A 17,009-nucleotide genomic window follows, 5' to 3' on the forward strand; every position below is an offset into this window, starting at 1 on the left:
GCACCCCAAGTTCTTGAAGTGAGTCAAGTACCCTCAAGGCCTACTAGTCCTGTGTTTTTCAGGGGGTGCAGAACCAGAATAAAGCTCATCCCTGGGTGGTGGCAGCTGTACCCCCAGGCTAGTGGGTGTGCTCCAGGAAGGGGGTCGGCCAGACATGAGGCGCCCCCAGGTAGGTACTAGGAGCCTGGAAGGTGGTCGGGCGCAGTGAGGTGGGTGGCTCAACACAGGAGCACCCCCTACTGGCCCACAACACCACCTGCCTGCCCACTCTGTCTGGCATCCCCAACAGTGGGTGCAGGGCAGAAGGGGCCAGGGGCAGATAGGATCAATTATGCTGGGTCAGTAGCACCCCCATCTCTGCCCTCTCGTTCCCCTCCCCACCACCCCGCTGGCCCACAAAATTCCTTAAGTGGCACTCCAGCCCAAATAATTGCCTGCTGCAATCTAGATGAACTCCAGGTACTGGTTGATAACTTCATTTTCTTCACTGTTTCTGTCTCCTTTCCTAAACAAAGTAAACTCTGAGTAGCGCTATATTAATTCATATCGTGTTTAGAGCAGAGGACATAGAATTACTGTCATTGGCACATCTTTCTGTGCCTGCTGCCTGATTGTCACCAAAGTGTGGAGAGATTTGCCCATGGGAGAGCAGCTTTTCTCTACAATAAATGTCCCTGGGGATTCCCCACACAGAGGCCGCCTAGGAGATGTACTGAATTTGTACATTTTACAATGCACTACCTATTTTTATTCAATGGTTATTACTAAACCATTTGCTAGCTAGCACTCTGGTGAAAAGGAAAATTGTGGGCTTCTTATGCCATTCTGTTCTTTCTAGTGTCTATGTGCAAATTTAGTTGTGGTCCAAACACTGCAGGTACTATAGGGGAAAAGGTTGGGAAAAGAGCAGATGAGAGTAAATACCCTGATTTTAATAGCATTTCTTCACAAATCTCCTTAACCTATCTAGACATCTGAACCAAGAAGAAACATTGTTAAAATGCTCTGTGCTCATTACAATTTTTAAAAAGCTAGAAAGAAATTTAAATATCTAAGTCTAAAAATGGAGTTTGCTTTCTTATTCTGAGTAAATCTGGTTAACTTATTTTAGCTTTCTTCCCCAGGTCCAAGTCACATTGTAATGAATCATCAGGATAGGCAAATTGAGCCTGGTCTATGTGAAAAAGTTTCACTGTGCTTAGCTGAAAGTACAAGATGAAATCAATGCAGACCTTGTGTATGTACAGGAATTTTGTTTTGGTTTCACATAAACCGATTCCTGATCAAATGTCACAGAAATGCCTTGATTTTGGAAATCTTAATAATAGAGATTCTCTATTGCAGATCTTCTTGGCTACAAGGAAGATTATTATTTCATACGGCCATACAAATATCTCCTAAGAAAACATTGAGTATAAGAAAGGTTTCATGGTTAATTAAATTGCGTGGAATTCAGGAGTTCTAAGTTTTGTTACTGGCTCTTCCATAAACTTTATTTTATGACTTTACTGCACCTTTGTTTTCCTTCTGCATAATGGGGATAACTCGTGTCTGTTGTCTCTGTTAAAATCAAAAGATCCTTGGGACAAAGATGAGCAGAAATGTTTGCATTTTGTTTAACACAAGTGGGCCCCAATCTCAGTTGGGGCAACTATGTGCTACTGTAATTAGAAATATTTTTTCTTTTATAGATATAAACTTCAAACACAGATATCACAAATTAGAACAGGGGTTTTTTTTGTTTTAATTTAAAAACTATTTCACATGGATCTCTTCTATTATAGAACAAAAAGTGGTAGGGTTCTTAATGTATTGTATTTTCAATGTTAGATCCCCAAAATCATGATTTAATAACTACCTTTAAAGCTGTCTTTTAAAAAATAGTGTCCTAAAGGCACAAAACTTCAAAAGGAAACCTCAACTTAGAAGGGCAAGGAAACAGTACAGACCAGGCCAACTTAATTTGACTTGCAAGTATACATGGAAATGTTGATTATATCGGTTCCAAAGGTCATAAAATTGAATTCTCTGGGAAAAAAGATTGTTGTTGTTAGCTTGTCAAGTCTTGCAGCATTCTATTTTTTGTCTCATGAAGCTCACTTTTTTAATGTGGAAAACTAGTTCCACTGAAAATATATATTTGCATAATTTGCATAGAGCTGCCCTAACACACACACAATGCAAATCAGCTTTGTTTAAAGTTGGACAAAAATTGTGTGTATGTGTGTTTTATCTCTACAAAAACTAAATGACTTTTAAAATAAATTTTAACTTTACTCAACGCAGGGGTCATAGTAAACTGTCTTTGATAAAGCTGTGGTTTTTGCATGAAGCAAGCTTAGTCTGTTGTGAAAATTAAGTACATTGATGGTTGACTATCTTGGCCAACCTTCTTGTTGTTGTAAAGCTATTTAGCAATCCCTTCCCACAGCACATATTTCATAAATAGCTATTGCTTCACTCTATTAGTTCTGTAGAAATTATTACACGTCTATCTATTGAAAGAAAATAGAGAAAATACAAACATTAATATGTGCTAATATATTTTCATAGGACAGGTAGACTTCAGATTTCGAACAGCTCTGTTAAATCATTATCCTGTATATAAGTGTAATTTCTCTAGCCCTTTATAATGCTTTCCTTTATTCTTTAAGCCTTAAAATAAAGTTTTAAATAATATCAGAAACCTAAAAGCCTGAAAGAACATAATGTTTTGATTCCCATGGGGTGGCTCCTTGTGCATGCGGTGAGCTTAACTGATTTCAAAGGGATGTGTGCAGAGACTGCTCACATGGTGTCAGCTGTAGGATCAAAACGATTACTGTTAAGTTATATTTTGAAATGAAAGCTTAAATAATACATTTTTATAAAAGCTAAGTTTTTTGTTGTAAGATTTTTGGAGGAAAGATTATGGGTAGGATATATTTTATATTTGAAACAAGGATCACTTTCCAAAGAGAAGAATCTAAATGAAAAAAACTTAACTTTCTAATGTTAGACTTGATTTCCAATCATCTGGTCTGGGATGTATGACCTAAGCTCATACATAGGGGTCTTGTTTGGCAGTCAGGAAGCTTCCTGACCTACAGCGTGGTCAACTAATATTGCAAGTCCTGCGGCCCAGTGCTCTTCTTTTTCCCAGGTGTCTGCTGTTGTAGCCATTGCACAAATGCAGATTCTGGCTGCAAACAGGTATTCATATCTACTGGTGGCAGTTTCTTTCTGGAAGAAAGGCATTCAGCCTACAGCCTCTTTTCATCTTTCGGCACCTTCACCAGACTGGGCAGTCCCTAGTCCGGGGAAGGCTTGAAGATCAGTCACTGCTCCACTCCTTCCCATCCCCAGGGGTGGTAGAGCAGAGGACAAAAACTCCCTGTGCCTTCCCTAGACTAGGGAGGAGCCTCCTCTGCTCCACTCCCAGTCTCCAGGCGTGGAGCGGGGGAAGCAATGTGGCAAAAACCCCTGCCCATTCCTTAGACCTGATCTGGGTAGGGGGCTTTGCTCTACTGCTCTAGTCCACTCTGGGAAATTTTTAGACCACTCCAGCAATGGACTGGAGCAGTGGGGCAATGCCTCTTCTTTGCCTCTCGTTCCCCCAACTAGGCAGTCCCCAGTCTGGGGAAGAGGTGGGGCATTGCCTTGATGCTTCATTCCTGTCCCAGACCAGGAGGGACGAGTACAAGGGTTCATTCTTGAGAGAGTTTCTCTCACTAAGGAGAACTTCCAGGTTGACACCTGAAAGATCTTTCTCTTGGGAGGTGGGGTATGTTTCTCCCAGGGGAAAGTGAATGGATGTTTGTACAGTCATAGTTTCTACTACAGAAGCAGCAATCCTCCCAATAAAAACATAACATTGCTACATGGCCTCTTCTGCACTACAGACAAGGGGAATAGTTGCTTGTTTGCTTGACTGTTAGCCTGTGCTCTGGCTAACAAAATTGTGAGCCAATAGTGAGGTCAAAATATTTAGGTATCTACTGAGCACACCTCACAAAGAAGCAAGGTGACAAACAACAGAGCCATTTTTTAAATAGTCTAATTTGTTGTTTTATTTAGTGCCCATATCATATACCACTTTCTGATGCAAGTTGCATAACTGTAGGCCATATGAAAGGAGAAAGTGTACATGTTTCATAGTTTCTAGGGTCGGAAGGGACCTGAGCAGATCATCGAGTCTGACCCCCTGCCATGGCAGGAAAGAGTACAGGGGTCAAACTACCCCAGCAAGGTGTACATCTAGCCTCCTCTTAAAGACCCCCAGGGTAGGAGCCAGTACCACTTCTCTTGGAAGTTGAGAAGTGGTACTGGACAAGTGGCAAATTGATCTTTTTATTGGGAAGGAGACCTTGTCTTTACTTTGCTTAAATTTTAAGCCTATTACTATTTACATAACATTGAATTCTCATTCTGTTATAAGATTCAGTCTATTTAGGGGTCTTCAGTCATGTTCATTGGTTTGATTTTATTCATTGGTGTATCTGTGCATTGCACTGAATCTGAAATTGAGCAAAACAGCCTGTTTTGGGAAATGTTTATTCTTAAGTTAGCATATACTTATTTAGTTAGGGCCCTATTGTCCTAAGCATTTTACAGACATATAGGAAAAGACAGTTCTTGTCCCAAAGAGCTTACAATAAAATTAAATCCATACTGCAGCTATCTTGCTGAAATGTGAAAACCACATAATGTGATCTAGTATTATAATCATAATGTAACATTTTGTATAATTGATTTGTGGATAATAAAAGTGTGCACTGAATAACTCTGCTGCATGTAACTGCAACCTTTCAGTTGTCTAAAAGTAAACATAAAAGACTGAGTTCACCAAACCAGATGCTTATAGCCTATTAACTTCAATGAGACCACATGTGCTTTAGGTTAAACCATGGGTGTATATATTTGCAGGAGTGAAGCCTAATGAATTTTTTAATATATGTTGTAATTTATACAACCATTACTTCTATTGTTGTATCATTTCTGAAAACAAGTAACAGCTTGACCTATTTTAAAAAAACTGGCTCCACTTATTTAAATAGATTTTAGAGACTAATAAAAATAGGCTAAATAATTATTCTTTGGTGCACTATTCTTTGATCAGATCCCTAAGCCCCCAAAGCTTAGGGGTCTGATCTGGAGACTGCTAAAGTTAATAGGAAGATCTCCATTGAACTGTGTGGGCTTTGAATCTGCTTTGTTGATTACACAGAATTATTCCAGGCTTTAGAATATACTCGATAAAATAATTCTTGACTTTTTTTTCTTCTATACATATTACTTTAAATTAACATTTTCAGCATCTTAAAACATTCCATTTAACGAAAACTAGTAGTACATTAGGGAAATAATCATGGAATATACTAAAATCAGTATGATCAAAGGCAGCCAGTGACAATAGGTATTACACATACTTAAATGTTTTATTTAATCAAGTAAATGACTCAGATTGTCTTAATATGCTATCTCTAATTGTACATTTGGGATAAAGTTTGAGTGGGAGGGGTTGTATTTCATGATAGCTACTTATATGCAAAAGCTTATAATAAGCCAGATTGCAACTATGTTATCTGTGCCATTATGGAAATAAGCACATGTGCTGCAGGTGTCTTTTGTGTAGTCTCTATAAAGGAAGTACCTGGTGTTTTGGTCTAAATATGTCCTACAATCTACAATGAATTAGTTTCTTGTATGACTATTTTAACCTTTTACTGTATTCACTTGAATATAAGATAAGGTTTTTTCCCCCAATCAAGATGGGGAAAAAGCCCCTCATCTTACGTTCATATGCAGGGAAACTGTATTAAATACATTGCTTGTATTTGTACTGCTACTAAAAGCAGCATGTGCTCACTAGTGGAAACCAACTATGAAGCTGATTGCACCCAACATTGAGTATGATTATAAAATACATAGCTCATATGGGATAAACATACTGATGGGAAACTTTTGTGTGTGTGTGTATGTTTGTGCACGTGCGTGCATGCCCTTTAAAAAATGTATAGTTGCTCCCCCATGAGGGAATGAGCACTAGACCTGGAAATACTGCAGTACTAGGCCAGGACTTGGAGAGCCTGGAGCAAGCTCCAGCATCTTCCCCTGGTGCCAAAAATGCTCATGGGAACCTTTTTTTTTCGCCCTTACAAAATGGGCAATTGTTCCCTCCACAGGGAACCGTGCCTGGAGATATTGCAATACCAGGCTACTACTGGGAGGGCCAGAGCCAGACCTAACACCCTCCCCGTGGTGCCAAAAATACTTGATCTTGGCCAAAAGCCCGAGCACAGGTTAGTGTAGACCACGTAAATAAGACATATGGTAGCGCCTATTGAGCTCAGTCTACAATTGCATAAATTTTTACTTCCTGTTCGGCTCTACAGCTGAGTTGCGTCTTTCCCATTTCCAATGATTCCTGTTTTTTCACCAGCCTTAAATGTCTGTCTGACATCACCAAACAGGACCCCAAACAGTACCCAGAGTCCCTCTGTCAGCCCCTCTCTTTCAGCCTAGCATGTGTGATCAGTGTGGCTCTGCACTCCATGAGGTGAAGCCAGACCACATTGCCCTTTGCCTCATCTGCATATAAATTTTTGGAGGATCCTAGGACTCATGACAAGAACACCTGATTCTAGTTATGAGTGAGGGGTTAATTAACACACATATCCTTTGTGGGGGTGTCTGGAGTACACATGCATACTGAGCAGAGTTCACTATGGCTTGAAATGCTGTTGACTCTGCTGGGGCTCAGCCAAATGAAGTATATGGTGAATAATGAGCCTTTTTGCTTTAGGCTAATATTATGCATAGTTGTAGTCTCTCTAAGTAGGTGCTAAAGTGCTACTTAAAAGTGTATTTATGGAGTACCTGTGTTAAAACTTGCAGCGGTTTCACAAAAGGTAAAATGAATCATTTCTAGGTGAACTAAGTCTATTGGTTCTATATGCAAATTGCTACAGCTGTGTTTATTTCAAGATCAATTTTTTCAGATTTGCTCCTCATTTCCCTGTGCTCAGGGAGAGCAAGGTCTGACAGGGGTTAGGGGGAAAGGGCTGCAAGGGAAAGAAGTTGGGAGGGGGGGTGGACTTGATCCCCCCAGATTTATTTTCCCTGCTGTAACAGTGGAAAGGGGACAAATTCAAGACATCTCCAATATTAGATTACGTACCTGGAAAATTATATCAAATGCATATGTTTTCCACATATAGAATCTAATTATTGGGGGGGTTGTCTTATTATCAGGATTGTCTTATATTTGAGTAAATACGGTTAATACTTAGGTTAATCCTGAGCATTCCTTTTACACAATAGAATAATGAAATGCTTTACTTCAGAATAATAACATGAAATGTTGGTTTTTGTTTCCCAATTTACCTGTTTAAACAATTTGCTAATTTTCACTATTCAGTATCTTAATAAGTAGTAGACATGTTAACATACCATTATATTTTAAACCACCGATAAGTTTTCAACTTTGTGTTCCCAGATATCCTTCCAAAAAAGTAAACCAATTAAATTGCTATTCTGCATATAATGTGATTTTCATTCTGTCTAGAATTTAATAATTATTTACAGTGAGCAGATATTTCTCATTTAGTTCTTGCATCATAAATAACCCAGGAAATTACATTTTCGTTTCTGATTTGCCTTTCCTATTACAGGCCAGCTCAAATCTTTTGCTTCCTGCTCCATCATTGCTGTCACCACACTCCAAGTTAAAGCTGCCAAGTACTCCGGGCACTTCGTTGATTCTTCAGCATCTTTTTACTACTCACAGTGGTGAGCCTCTTTTCTAATTTGTTTGCTTTTTCAAATATACAGTCTCTATTTCATGAGCATTTTACCCTTCATTATACTAATCAAGTTTATTGTGCAGCACTTTATGGCAACTTGACAGTTAAATACAGTGTAGTTCCTTATACAGTGTAATTAGGGCCAGAGAAATATTAAACTTTTTTTACCTCAAACTATTTTCCATAAAGATTTGCATTTAGTTATTACTACTTAAAATTATTAGTACAGAGTTTTAGTTCCAGATTTTCTGCATTTATCATGCCTGTGTCAAAATATTTAAACACAATAAATACAGTTAACACTAGCAATTTCATTTGAAAATATATCTGTTGAAAAAGAAAAAGGGGGAAAAAAGTTTGTCTATGGATTGGACATAGTCGGTTTGCTGGTCTGTTAAAATACAAACATGCCCTTAGATTTAAACAAACAATTTTATAATGTTTACTGAAAATTGTTAAAAAACTTCAAGGGAAAAAATAATTCTAAAAGCAACAGAATTGTATTTTTTGAGAATTTCTTTTGTATCAGTTTCAAATTACAATTGTGATCAAAACAGTAAATTGGCTTTCTGTTTTATTCATTATTGAAACTATTAAATTAATTTACTGGGTTTTTATTTTATTCCATTGAAAGACTAAGGGGAAGAGCTTGGGGGCAGGGGTGGAAGGTGGAGAAGGAGTGCCATATAATAAGATAGAAACAGCACATTATTAATTTTTAAAATTCTTAATGTTGCCTGTTAGTGAGAAATGGCTTCTATTTTAGACAATTCTATATAACCAAGAAGCCACATCTGTTAATTTTGGCCTGAATCAGAACAATTTTTCCATCAGAATATTGACATGCTTGTTCTTAACAGGGTAAAAGATTTGCCAGAGAAGCTTTAGAATCAGGAGATTGAACTCCAAGTTGTCTCAGGTGCTGATTCACTGGGAGATTTTGGGCATATTTAATTTTTCTGTCCCCAGTTTGCCTGCAATCGGGAGATAATAGTATTATAATATCCACCTCTCATACAGTCTGGTGGGGCCTATTTGGTATTTTCTAGTGGCTTGTAAATGTGGAAATTTAAAGAAGATATATGTATGTGTTGATATTCTCTTTCCTATGGTGGGAACATTTAAAGAGAATGAGAAAAAAATACAAAATAAATGTATTGGTGGTGATAAACCATGAGTGAGTGCTATAACTTTGAGTACAAGGTTGCAATACCATTGTTTTGCCAAAACTGGCTGTTCTTTTCACTGCCTTTGCTAAGTACAGAGCCTTCTTTGTAAGGGAAGTAAAGTAAAAAATAAAATGAACAATACTCCCCAAGATACACTTTTAAGGGATGTTTCAAAAAGACAGTTGGAATAACCAGAAAATCAAGATTTCTAGAAAAAGCACCATAAAAGATTAGTGAATATGTAGTCAAAATAGACTTCCCCATGAGAGAGTTTTTAAGAATCCTAGGTGCCACTTGTCATACTTTAATTTTCTAAGTTATGTTCCTGTAATTGTAATAGTGTGCAAAAATTGTTATCATAAACATATGGGAAGAAAAAATTCACTTTTTTAACTTATCTTTTACCATCAGCTCTCAAGCATGAAGAAAGATGCTGGTATCTAATTCTGTTGTTTTAGTTTTGAATAGTATGGAACTTGTAGTGACGAGACAGAACCTATTTTTCCTTATTATTTTTGTATACTGTATTATTTACTTTTTTAAAAGTTAGGACTTGCTCTGGCTACAGTAATCCATCTGGCATCTGTAACACGTAATCTTTATATAGGAATACTTAATTTTTTGTTCATCAACTAAAAAGATTCTTCCGAGGCATGTTTATGCCCCAGTTTTCCTGTCTTCCCCCAACTCACAGACCTTCATGTGACTCCCTTCTGAGACAGTGAAGAAATATTCCTCAAAATAGAATTCCCAACCACCACTCTGGCTTGATGCACTTAAGCTTGTTCATAGTCCCATTGACATTAATATGGCTGATGTTAGTTGCATGTTCCACTGCCTTCCTGTTAGGTCTTAGATTTTCCAACAAAGACGGTTGTAGCTGTATCACTGTGAAGGACCAGAGGATACTCATGTGGGGTGTCCCCTCAGCCACCGGCATAGGTCCGGCCAGAATAACACCTCCATGCTACTACAGGAGCTCCCAGTCTGCCCCAGATTTGCTTTATCACCAGGTGTGAGCACGGAACGTGGGGGGAACGGGGAGGTGAAGAAGGAAGATGGCAGGCAGGTAGGACGATTGGAATACCCAAGCCGAGATTGATGTCCCCGGGAGCGGCATAAGAGACAGATCCGGTCTCAGAGGCTCAGAGGAGCACCCACCCCCACCACCCCACCTCAAAAAAGAAAAAGAAAAAGAAAGGAGAGGGAGAAGGAACAGAAGCTCCTTAGCAGCTTGCTCTGTCCTTCATTGTACATGCTGATTAACTGCCGTGGACTGCCAATTAAGCTGGGTGCAGCAGCGATTAAAGAAAAAGAGAGAAAAGTGGAAAAGGAAACCCCATTCACTGGTGTCGTCGCGAGTCAGGCGCCAGAGAGAAGGCGGTTAAAGCCCAGGGAAGAGAGAGAGGGAAGAAACCAGTGCTCTCCCTCAGTTTACTTTCTTTTTTTTTTTTGTATGCACTGATTAGCTACCATGGGTAGCCAGTTAAGCCAGGTGCGGAAGCAATCATCGAAGGAAAAAAAAACCTCTCCGGTTGCCGGTGGGCGCAGGGAGTCAAACGCCTGTGAGACAACAGGCAAAGCAAAGGGGTTGTCCAGGTCTCAGCTACTGAAGAGGGACTTCGACGTGCCCAATAAACAATTTTTTTTTTCCGGTCCTTTTGTTCTCTCTGTTTTTGCCAATGTGGAGTTCAGGGCATGAACCAGTTGTCAGTCATGGTTGGGGCAGGGAAGTCACCACCTCTCCCTTTCGTTAACAACTTCAAAAAACATCAAAGTTGTGTTAGGTGGGAATAGAGAGAGAGAGTAAGAGCCCCATCTAGACTGACTGAGGGTCACGTTGCCCTGGAGAAGTCCGGTGGATGTCAACCAGATGCAAGGGCACGTGCCCATATCCAGTGACTACCTGATAGTCACATGTGACACTCTTCTCTGAAGGAGTAGTAGTCATCTAGTTGCTTCATCCAGCAGAGGTCACTAAATAAACTAGGTGTTGCCCCTTGTGACCATTTGCAGGTAATAACAAGGATCTTTTTTCAGTAAAGGTGTCTTAGCTCTGGCTTCCCTTGTAGTTGTGAATGCTTTTAGGTTGCTGTTCCTACAGATCCTTTTGCAAATATCCTACATAATGTTAATAGGTGTGCTACAAAATTTAGCAGATGTATTGTGTGTTTCAGTGGTTTGAAAATGTGGAAATTTAAAGATGGTAATGTATGTATGTATTGATATTCTTTTTTTTCTTTTTTTTTTTTTGCCTACACACACTTCACATGCATCAAGACTTTTTTGCAACAAACCAAATACCTGTGCATGAGGGACATCAGGTTTTGTAGTGTATTATTGCTTTGGATTTTTTTAAATATATACCATCCTGGAGCTGTTAATGTTGTTATATTTATACTATGCTAAACAAGCTTGTTAGTTTCAAGAGCTGAGACAAGGGTAATGCTCAGACACTTTTGGCAAATAATGATCAGAATAAAGTACTTTTGCTACATTTCCCCCCTTAAAAATAATTCTAATAGAAAATATCAATAAATGTTACATCATGTCTTGTGTTATGGACATAATGACATAGGACATAGTTCAAGTTTTACCAATATTTTTAGGAGCTGATATAAGTTTTTGTATTGTGCAAAAGCTAAACTAGTCTGACCTTGAACTGACCACAGTAAATTATCCCCCCAAAAATGAGACACACACAAGATACATATTTTTGATCTGAAGGCAAGCCTTTGTTCATAAGACACTGAAGATACTGTTTAACATCAAAGTATCCTTCTGAAAATATCCATTCTCCTTCGGTAATGTTATTGCAGTGAAAACAAACGTGGATTAATAGAAATGTCACATAAGCTTATCATTGGCTTCAAGCTTTTCCAAATGTTTCGTAATTTAATAGCAAAGGTCCTTTCTTTTCTCTTTCATTTGTTCTCCATCACAGTCTCTCTCTTTTTCTCTCAGTTTTGCATTGTTATGGGGATTTTTTTTTAAAGGCATTTGCTGGGAATTTGACATTAAATTCTTTTTCGGTTTGTATGAAACGACTCCACAGAGCGCACATTTAGCAATGGATGTTTTAGAAATGTGATCAACAGGGCTAAAAGAGGTCTGTAGTTAAAAATTTATTTTTTGTACTACAAATCTCTTTTACCCTTGTTGGTCAAATTTTTGAAACATCCACTGCTAAATATGTGCTCTGCCAGGGAATGTGGAGTCGTTTCATACAAACTGAAAAAGAATTTAATATCAGATTCCCAACAAATGCCTTTTAAAAAAATTCTTAACAACAGTTAATCTTTTTATCCTTATAACCCTTTTAGAGAGTTTCTGGAATTACAGTCTTTTGTCCCTAATGCTGTGTCATGATAGATATAGGGGAAGATGTCTCATTCAAAGCCATTTCATTCATTGGTTAACCAGCAGTTACTTTAGTTAAGACCCCTGAAACATGCTAACTTAATGGCCTGATGGGCCCTGATCCCAAAAATATCACCTCCTGCCATGCCACACATATTGGCAGGATGCATGATTTTGGATTCAGGGATCAGATCCCAATTGCACCATTAATATTTGCCAGTACAGGGGGAGCTAAGGATCATGATCCCTGGCTCTCCTCTGTATTGGCAAATACAAAAGCAAGGTGACCAGTGAATCAGTGTAGTCCCAGGGCTAGGATCAACAACCAGCTGATTGTTGGTGCCTACCTTGGGATGCTCTGGGGTTGGTCCCAGAGCTCCGCCATACAGACAGCAATGGCAGAGACCTTGCCACAGTTCAATTTAAGGTATGATGGAAGCTGGCCACAAAATAATTGCACATATTTTGTGAAATAATTTTACGGCTTATTTTCTGTTTGATTGCCTGAATGTGTGGCTTGGTTACTAATTAAGACACAATTAATTGGTTAATCATAGCCTAAGTGTATGATCTGCCAGAGGCCTCAGAATCTATCCCCTTTATTTTCATGTATCATATACCAGCTATGGCGGCTTCTGCCATAACATGCATCAAATGGGCCTGACATCAAGTGCCACTTGTGAATGTGGTGCCCTCTCACAGACCGCAAGCCACATAGTTAAAGAATGCCCTATCTTCCATTGCCCTGGAAACCTCAGTGCCCTCAGCAACCCATCTTGATCCTGGCTTAGCTCTATCCAATGTGAAATATTACTCTGGTGCACCGTTTTTTGTCATGCAAATACACACACACACGCACACACACGCACACACACACACACGCACACTTCACTCCTAAAAAATTTCTGACAGATTATTTTCCTGACTCCTAATTCTGTGCTTGAACTGTTACTGGCTTCCTTTGTATAATTTGTGAGGTTTGTTTATTTTTTTAGATGCATCATTTCTCATGCATCATGAGGGTCTTTTGCTTAGTATACTAGCTTTTTCACAGGTAATTTTTTTCCAGTGGTTTATGAATGTTACTTTTAAACACCTGCTTTCTCAGGGCTACATCATATCCTCTGTGCCAAACCCAACTAACCTCAGCTAGAGTTGATTTTGTACTTGATCATAAACTCTCTTACCTCAAATCTGCACGGGTACAAATAGAATAAAAGTCTGAGATGACACTTGTTTTGCTGTTCATAGAGACAGGGTTTTTTCTTATTCTGGAGAGAGATTCCCTGATTTATACTAGACGTACATAAATCTTTTTTATCCCCATAAAAACCTTTCTTTTGCCATCAAGTTTGAATTTCTTACCTTTTCCACTTTTCTGCTTCTGTTCACATTTTAATACTTTCATGAATCTGTTTTTATCTTCTGGCTTTCACACAACGCAAACCTTTCTGTTAACTAATAGATAGTTTTGCTTTTGTCCTTTATTACATACTATACTTTTTGTGTCAGTCCTTTTTTAAAACTGAAACTAATAAAGAAAACTGTAGTATGCCCCACCTTCCAGTATATACTCCCAGGAATTGCTGACCTCTCTCCCTATCTCACCTTAGGTTGTAGATTCTGTAGACAAGAACTGTACCTTCCTACATTAGAGCCCATGTATCTTGTAGGGTTAAGTTAGTAATATCCATTGAAAAATGAGGGTTTGGAAAATATCCATGGGCATACAGAGCCATAGCAAAGAGCTACATAAACCAGTGAGTTGCTGCACTGCTTACTTTAAAGGGCACCACTTTTCTGGTCCACTGTGTGGTGCAGTGATTAGCTTCACCTGAGTGGAGAAATATCATCATTTGAAGAAAAAGCCACAGTTGACAACTGAGCTCTTCATCCTTAATTCAAAAGCTGACTGTGAATTAAGTGGATTGTGAGCCACCCATATACAAATGATCCGAGTAGTACTGTGTACCTGTGTCAAGTATCTTGCACACCCTTGGCTCAATATTAAAAAATAAAATTAGCTCAATTCTGAGGTCGTTTTCCAGGCATCGACCACTGGCTTCAAAGAAAGCTTACTGAATGAAGACTAAGAATTGAGCCAACCATAAGTAGTAATTAGCTAGTAATTAATTCTAGCATTTTGAGAGAATGATGCTTTACAGCAAACACAGCTAGACACACTAACGTTTTGACTTCACTAAAAACAATGAATTAAATGTACTCTTAAATATAAATTACATCTGTACAAGGAACATGATGGTTCTTGTATTAAAAGGCAAAAAAAAAATACTTTGGCAAAGTTGAGAACAATCAGAATGTTTTTTTCCATTAACACAGCTCCATTAACATAGTCAAAGGGGTTTTCCATCTAAAGAAAGTGAAAGCTGCTTCAAAGGACTCTGTTAATAACTTCAGAAAGAAAGAAAGAGTTACAATTAAACTCTCCATTAATTTGATGAACTGCTTAAAAATACATTTTAATGTGGTCTAAAGCAACTGGTAAAATCAAAATCTTGCAGCTATAAAGTATACCAAAAATAATATTTTGACAGACAATTCTATATTGTTTTTTAAAAAGTCCAATTTTCACTTTCTCCATGGAAGAGGAAATGGAAAGGTGAAGTAGGTACATACTGTAATAAAATCACACACATCTGCAAAAGAACTTAATAGAAAGTTAGTGACTACTTTAGAACCCTCAGTACTGTAGTGTAGTGTTTCCATCTCTTATGATTTTGGCACTTAGTGTTTTATCCTAGTACCCATCACTGTTTTATCTGAGTACCTTCCACATAAAAACAGTAACAATAATAAAGTCACTTAGTCTCTGACTTATCTTTATTTTAAGGTTTAAAACTCCAATGTTTAATTCTATTTATTGTTTGGCTATCTTTAGGTCATTTCAGGGTAGAAGGGAATATAATGATTTAGTTGCTAGTCTTGCCTTACTTGAATTTTTTTAACTACTCCTGAATGTCAGGTGATTTTTTTTAAAGAGGATTTTGCATTCACTTTTGTAATGAAAGCTAAGTTTCTAATATTGGTGGTGTGGAGAAGACTTGAAAATAAAATGTAAAGTATAAAAAATCCCATAGGCAAATACAGATAACTCAGTTTCTTAATTTTCAATTTTCATAATTTTTTGAAGTGGTCTTAAAGCTTGATTTTTGGAAGGCCAGGTTTTAGCAATACTGTTGCAACATGGATTCATATAGCTAGTCAGTATAAAGAGAGAAGTCAAAGGTGAAATAAGTTTTTCATGTTGTGAATTAAAAATGTTATAAAAGTTGCATAAAAATCCATATTCCTTAGAACAGTGAGGATTGCAGTTCACCTAATTTTGAAACTGGACAGTTTGTGCCTGTCTTTTAGCAGTTATTTGGCATATCACTAAAGGGATTGAAGGCAAAGATAATTTGATACCTCTCCAGGTTTGTGATTTGTTGATACATTTTCCGGGAGGCTAGGTCCATCTAGGCTGGCCAGAACCTTCATAGCTCATTGCAGGAGCTTAAGATAGCTGGAGCATAAATATTCTAACCATGTCTCTTTCTCCTGAACAGTTCTCACACTTTGGGGACTGAGAGGTATTGGAAAATAGATACTACGCTGGCACTGTGTCACTTGGGGACTAGGGACTTAGATTACACATACACTGGTTTAAGTGATCAGAAAGTGGTTTAAACCTGTAACAGAACAGATGTTCAGTGCAGATAAACCAGTTTGAAAATGGCTAAAATAGGTCTGAGATAAACCTGGTTGAATGTAGTATCAGACTTAACTGATTTAGGTCAAACCAGTTTATGCAATATCTGTCCCAGACTGCTTCCTGGCTTAAGTTAAACCAGAGTCCCCCAGCATCCCAGATGCTATGCAGCACTGAGTGGGGCTCTCTGCTCCAGAGCAGGGCTAGCCCTTCCCCTCTGCTCCCTGGTTGGAGCAGAGACTGGCAGGCACAGCAGGGTCTGCTTGGCTTCCCTCTGCCCTCTCCCCACCACTCAGTGCTCAAGCAGGGATCCCTCCCTCTTCCCTCTCAAAGCACAGACCGTAGCCAGCATGTGGTTTGCTAGCTAATTATGAGAGGTGTCTATGTAAGGCAAACAAGACAGTGTTGACTTAGGGCTTTTTGGAGCGAATCAACAGGTAGCTGGTAATGTCCCACCATTCCTTCCTTGGAAAAAGTTAAGAGGTTGTTTTTGAGTGGTGGGTGGGGGCAGATGGCGCAGGACCATGGTTGTCATGGGTGACTTCAACTACCCAGACATCTCGTGGGAGGATCACTCAGCAAAATCCAAGTGGTCACAAAGCTTCCTATCATGCATGGATGACTTCTACCTGACTTAAGAAGTCTACGTGCCAAGAAGAGGTAAAGCTCTGCTCGACCTGGTACTGGCAACTGGGGATGACCTAATCGGCCACCTAGTGATCGATGGGAAGCTGGGTGACAGTGACCATGAGCTGATCACCTTCACCATCCGCCATAAAGCTGGCATGTCAGTCAGCAACACAGAAGTCCTTGACTTCAGGAAAGCTGACTTGGACAAGCTCAGGAAGCTTGTCAGTGAGGCCCTAAAGGACCATGACCTCATGGGGAGGGGAGTTCAGAAAGAGTGGCTGCTCCTCAAGGGCACAAGCTAATTCTATTCCATCTTGCAGGAAAGGCAGCAAGAGGGCACAGCAGCCCCCCTGGCTC

The 17,009-nt window shown here is 38.9% G+C and overlaps 1 protein-coding gene across 1 annotated transcript in view; it reads left to right on the forward strand.

Annotated features, from left to right (window-relative positions):
• AHI1 (Abelson helper integration site 1) overlaps positions 1-17,009 on the forward strand; it is a 286,626-nt gene that overhangs the window by 102,971 nt on the left and 166,646 nt on the right. Inside the window, exon 19 of the mRNA XM_019527221.1 lies at positions 7,653-7,770. Coding sequence (XP_019382766.1) covers positions 7,653-7,770 — 118 coding nt within the window. The remainder of the gene's footprint in view (positions 1-7,652; positions 7,771-17,009) is intronic.

Source organism: Gavialis gangeticus, unplaced genomic scaffold (assembly GCF_001723915.1).
Source record: "Gavialis gangeticus isolate Ggan-Ray unplaced genomic scaffold, GavGan_comp1, whole genome shotgun sequence".
NCBI lineage: Eukaryota > Metazoa > Chordata > Crocodylia > Gavialidae > Gavialis > Gavialis gangeticus.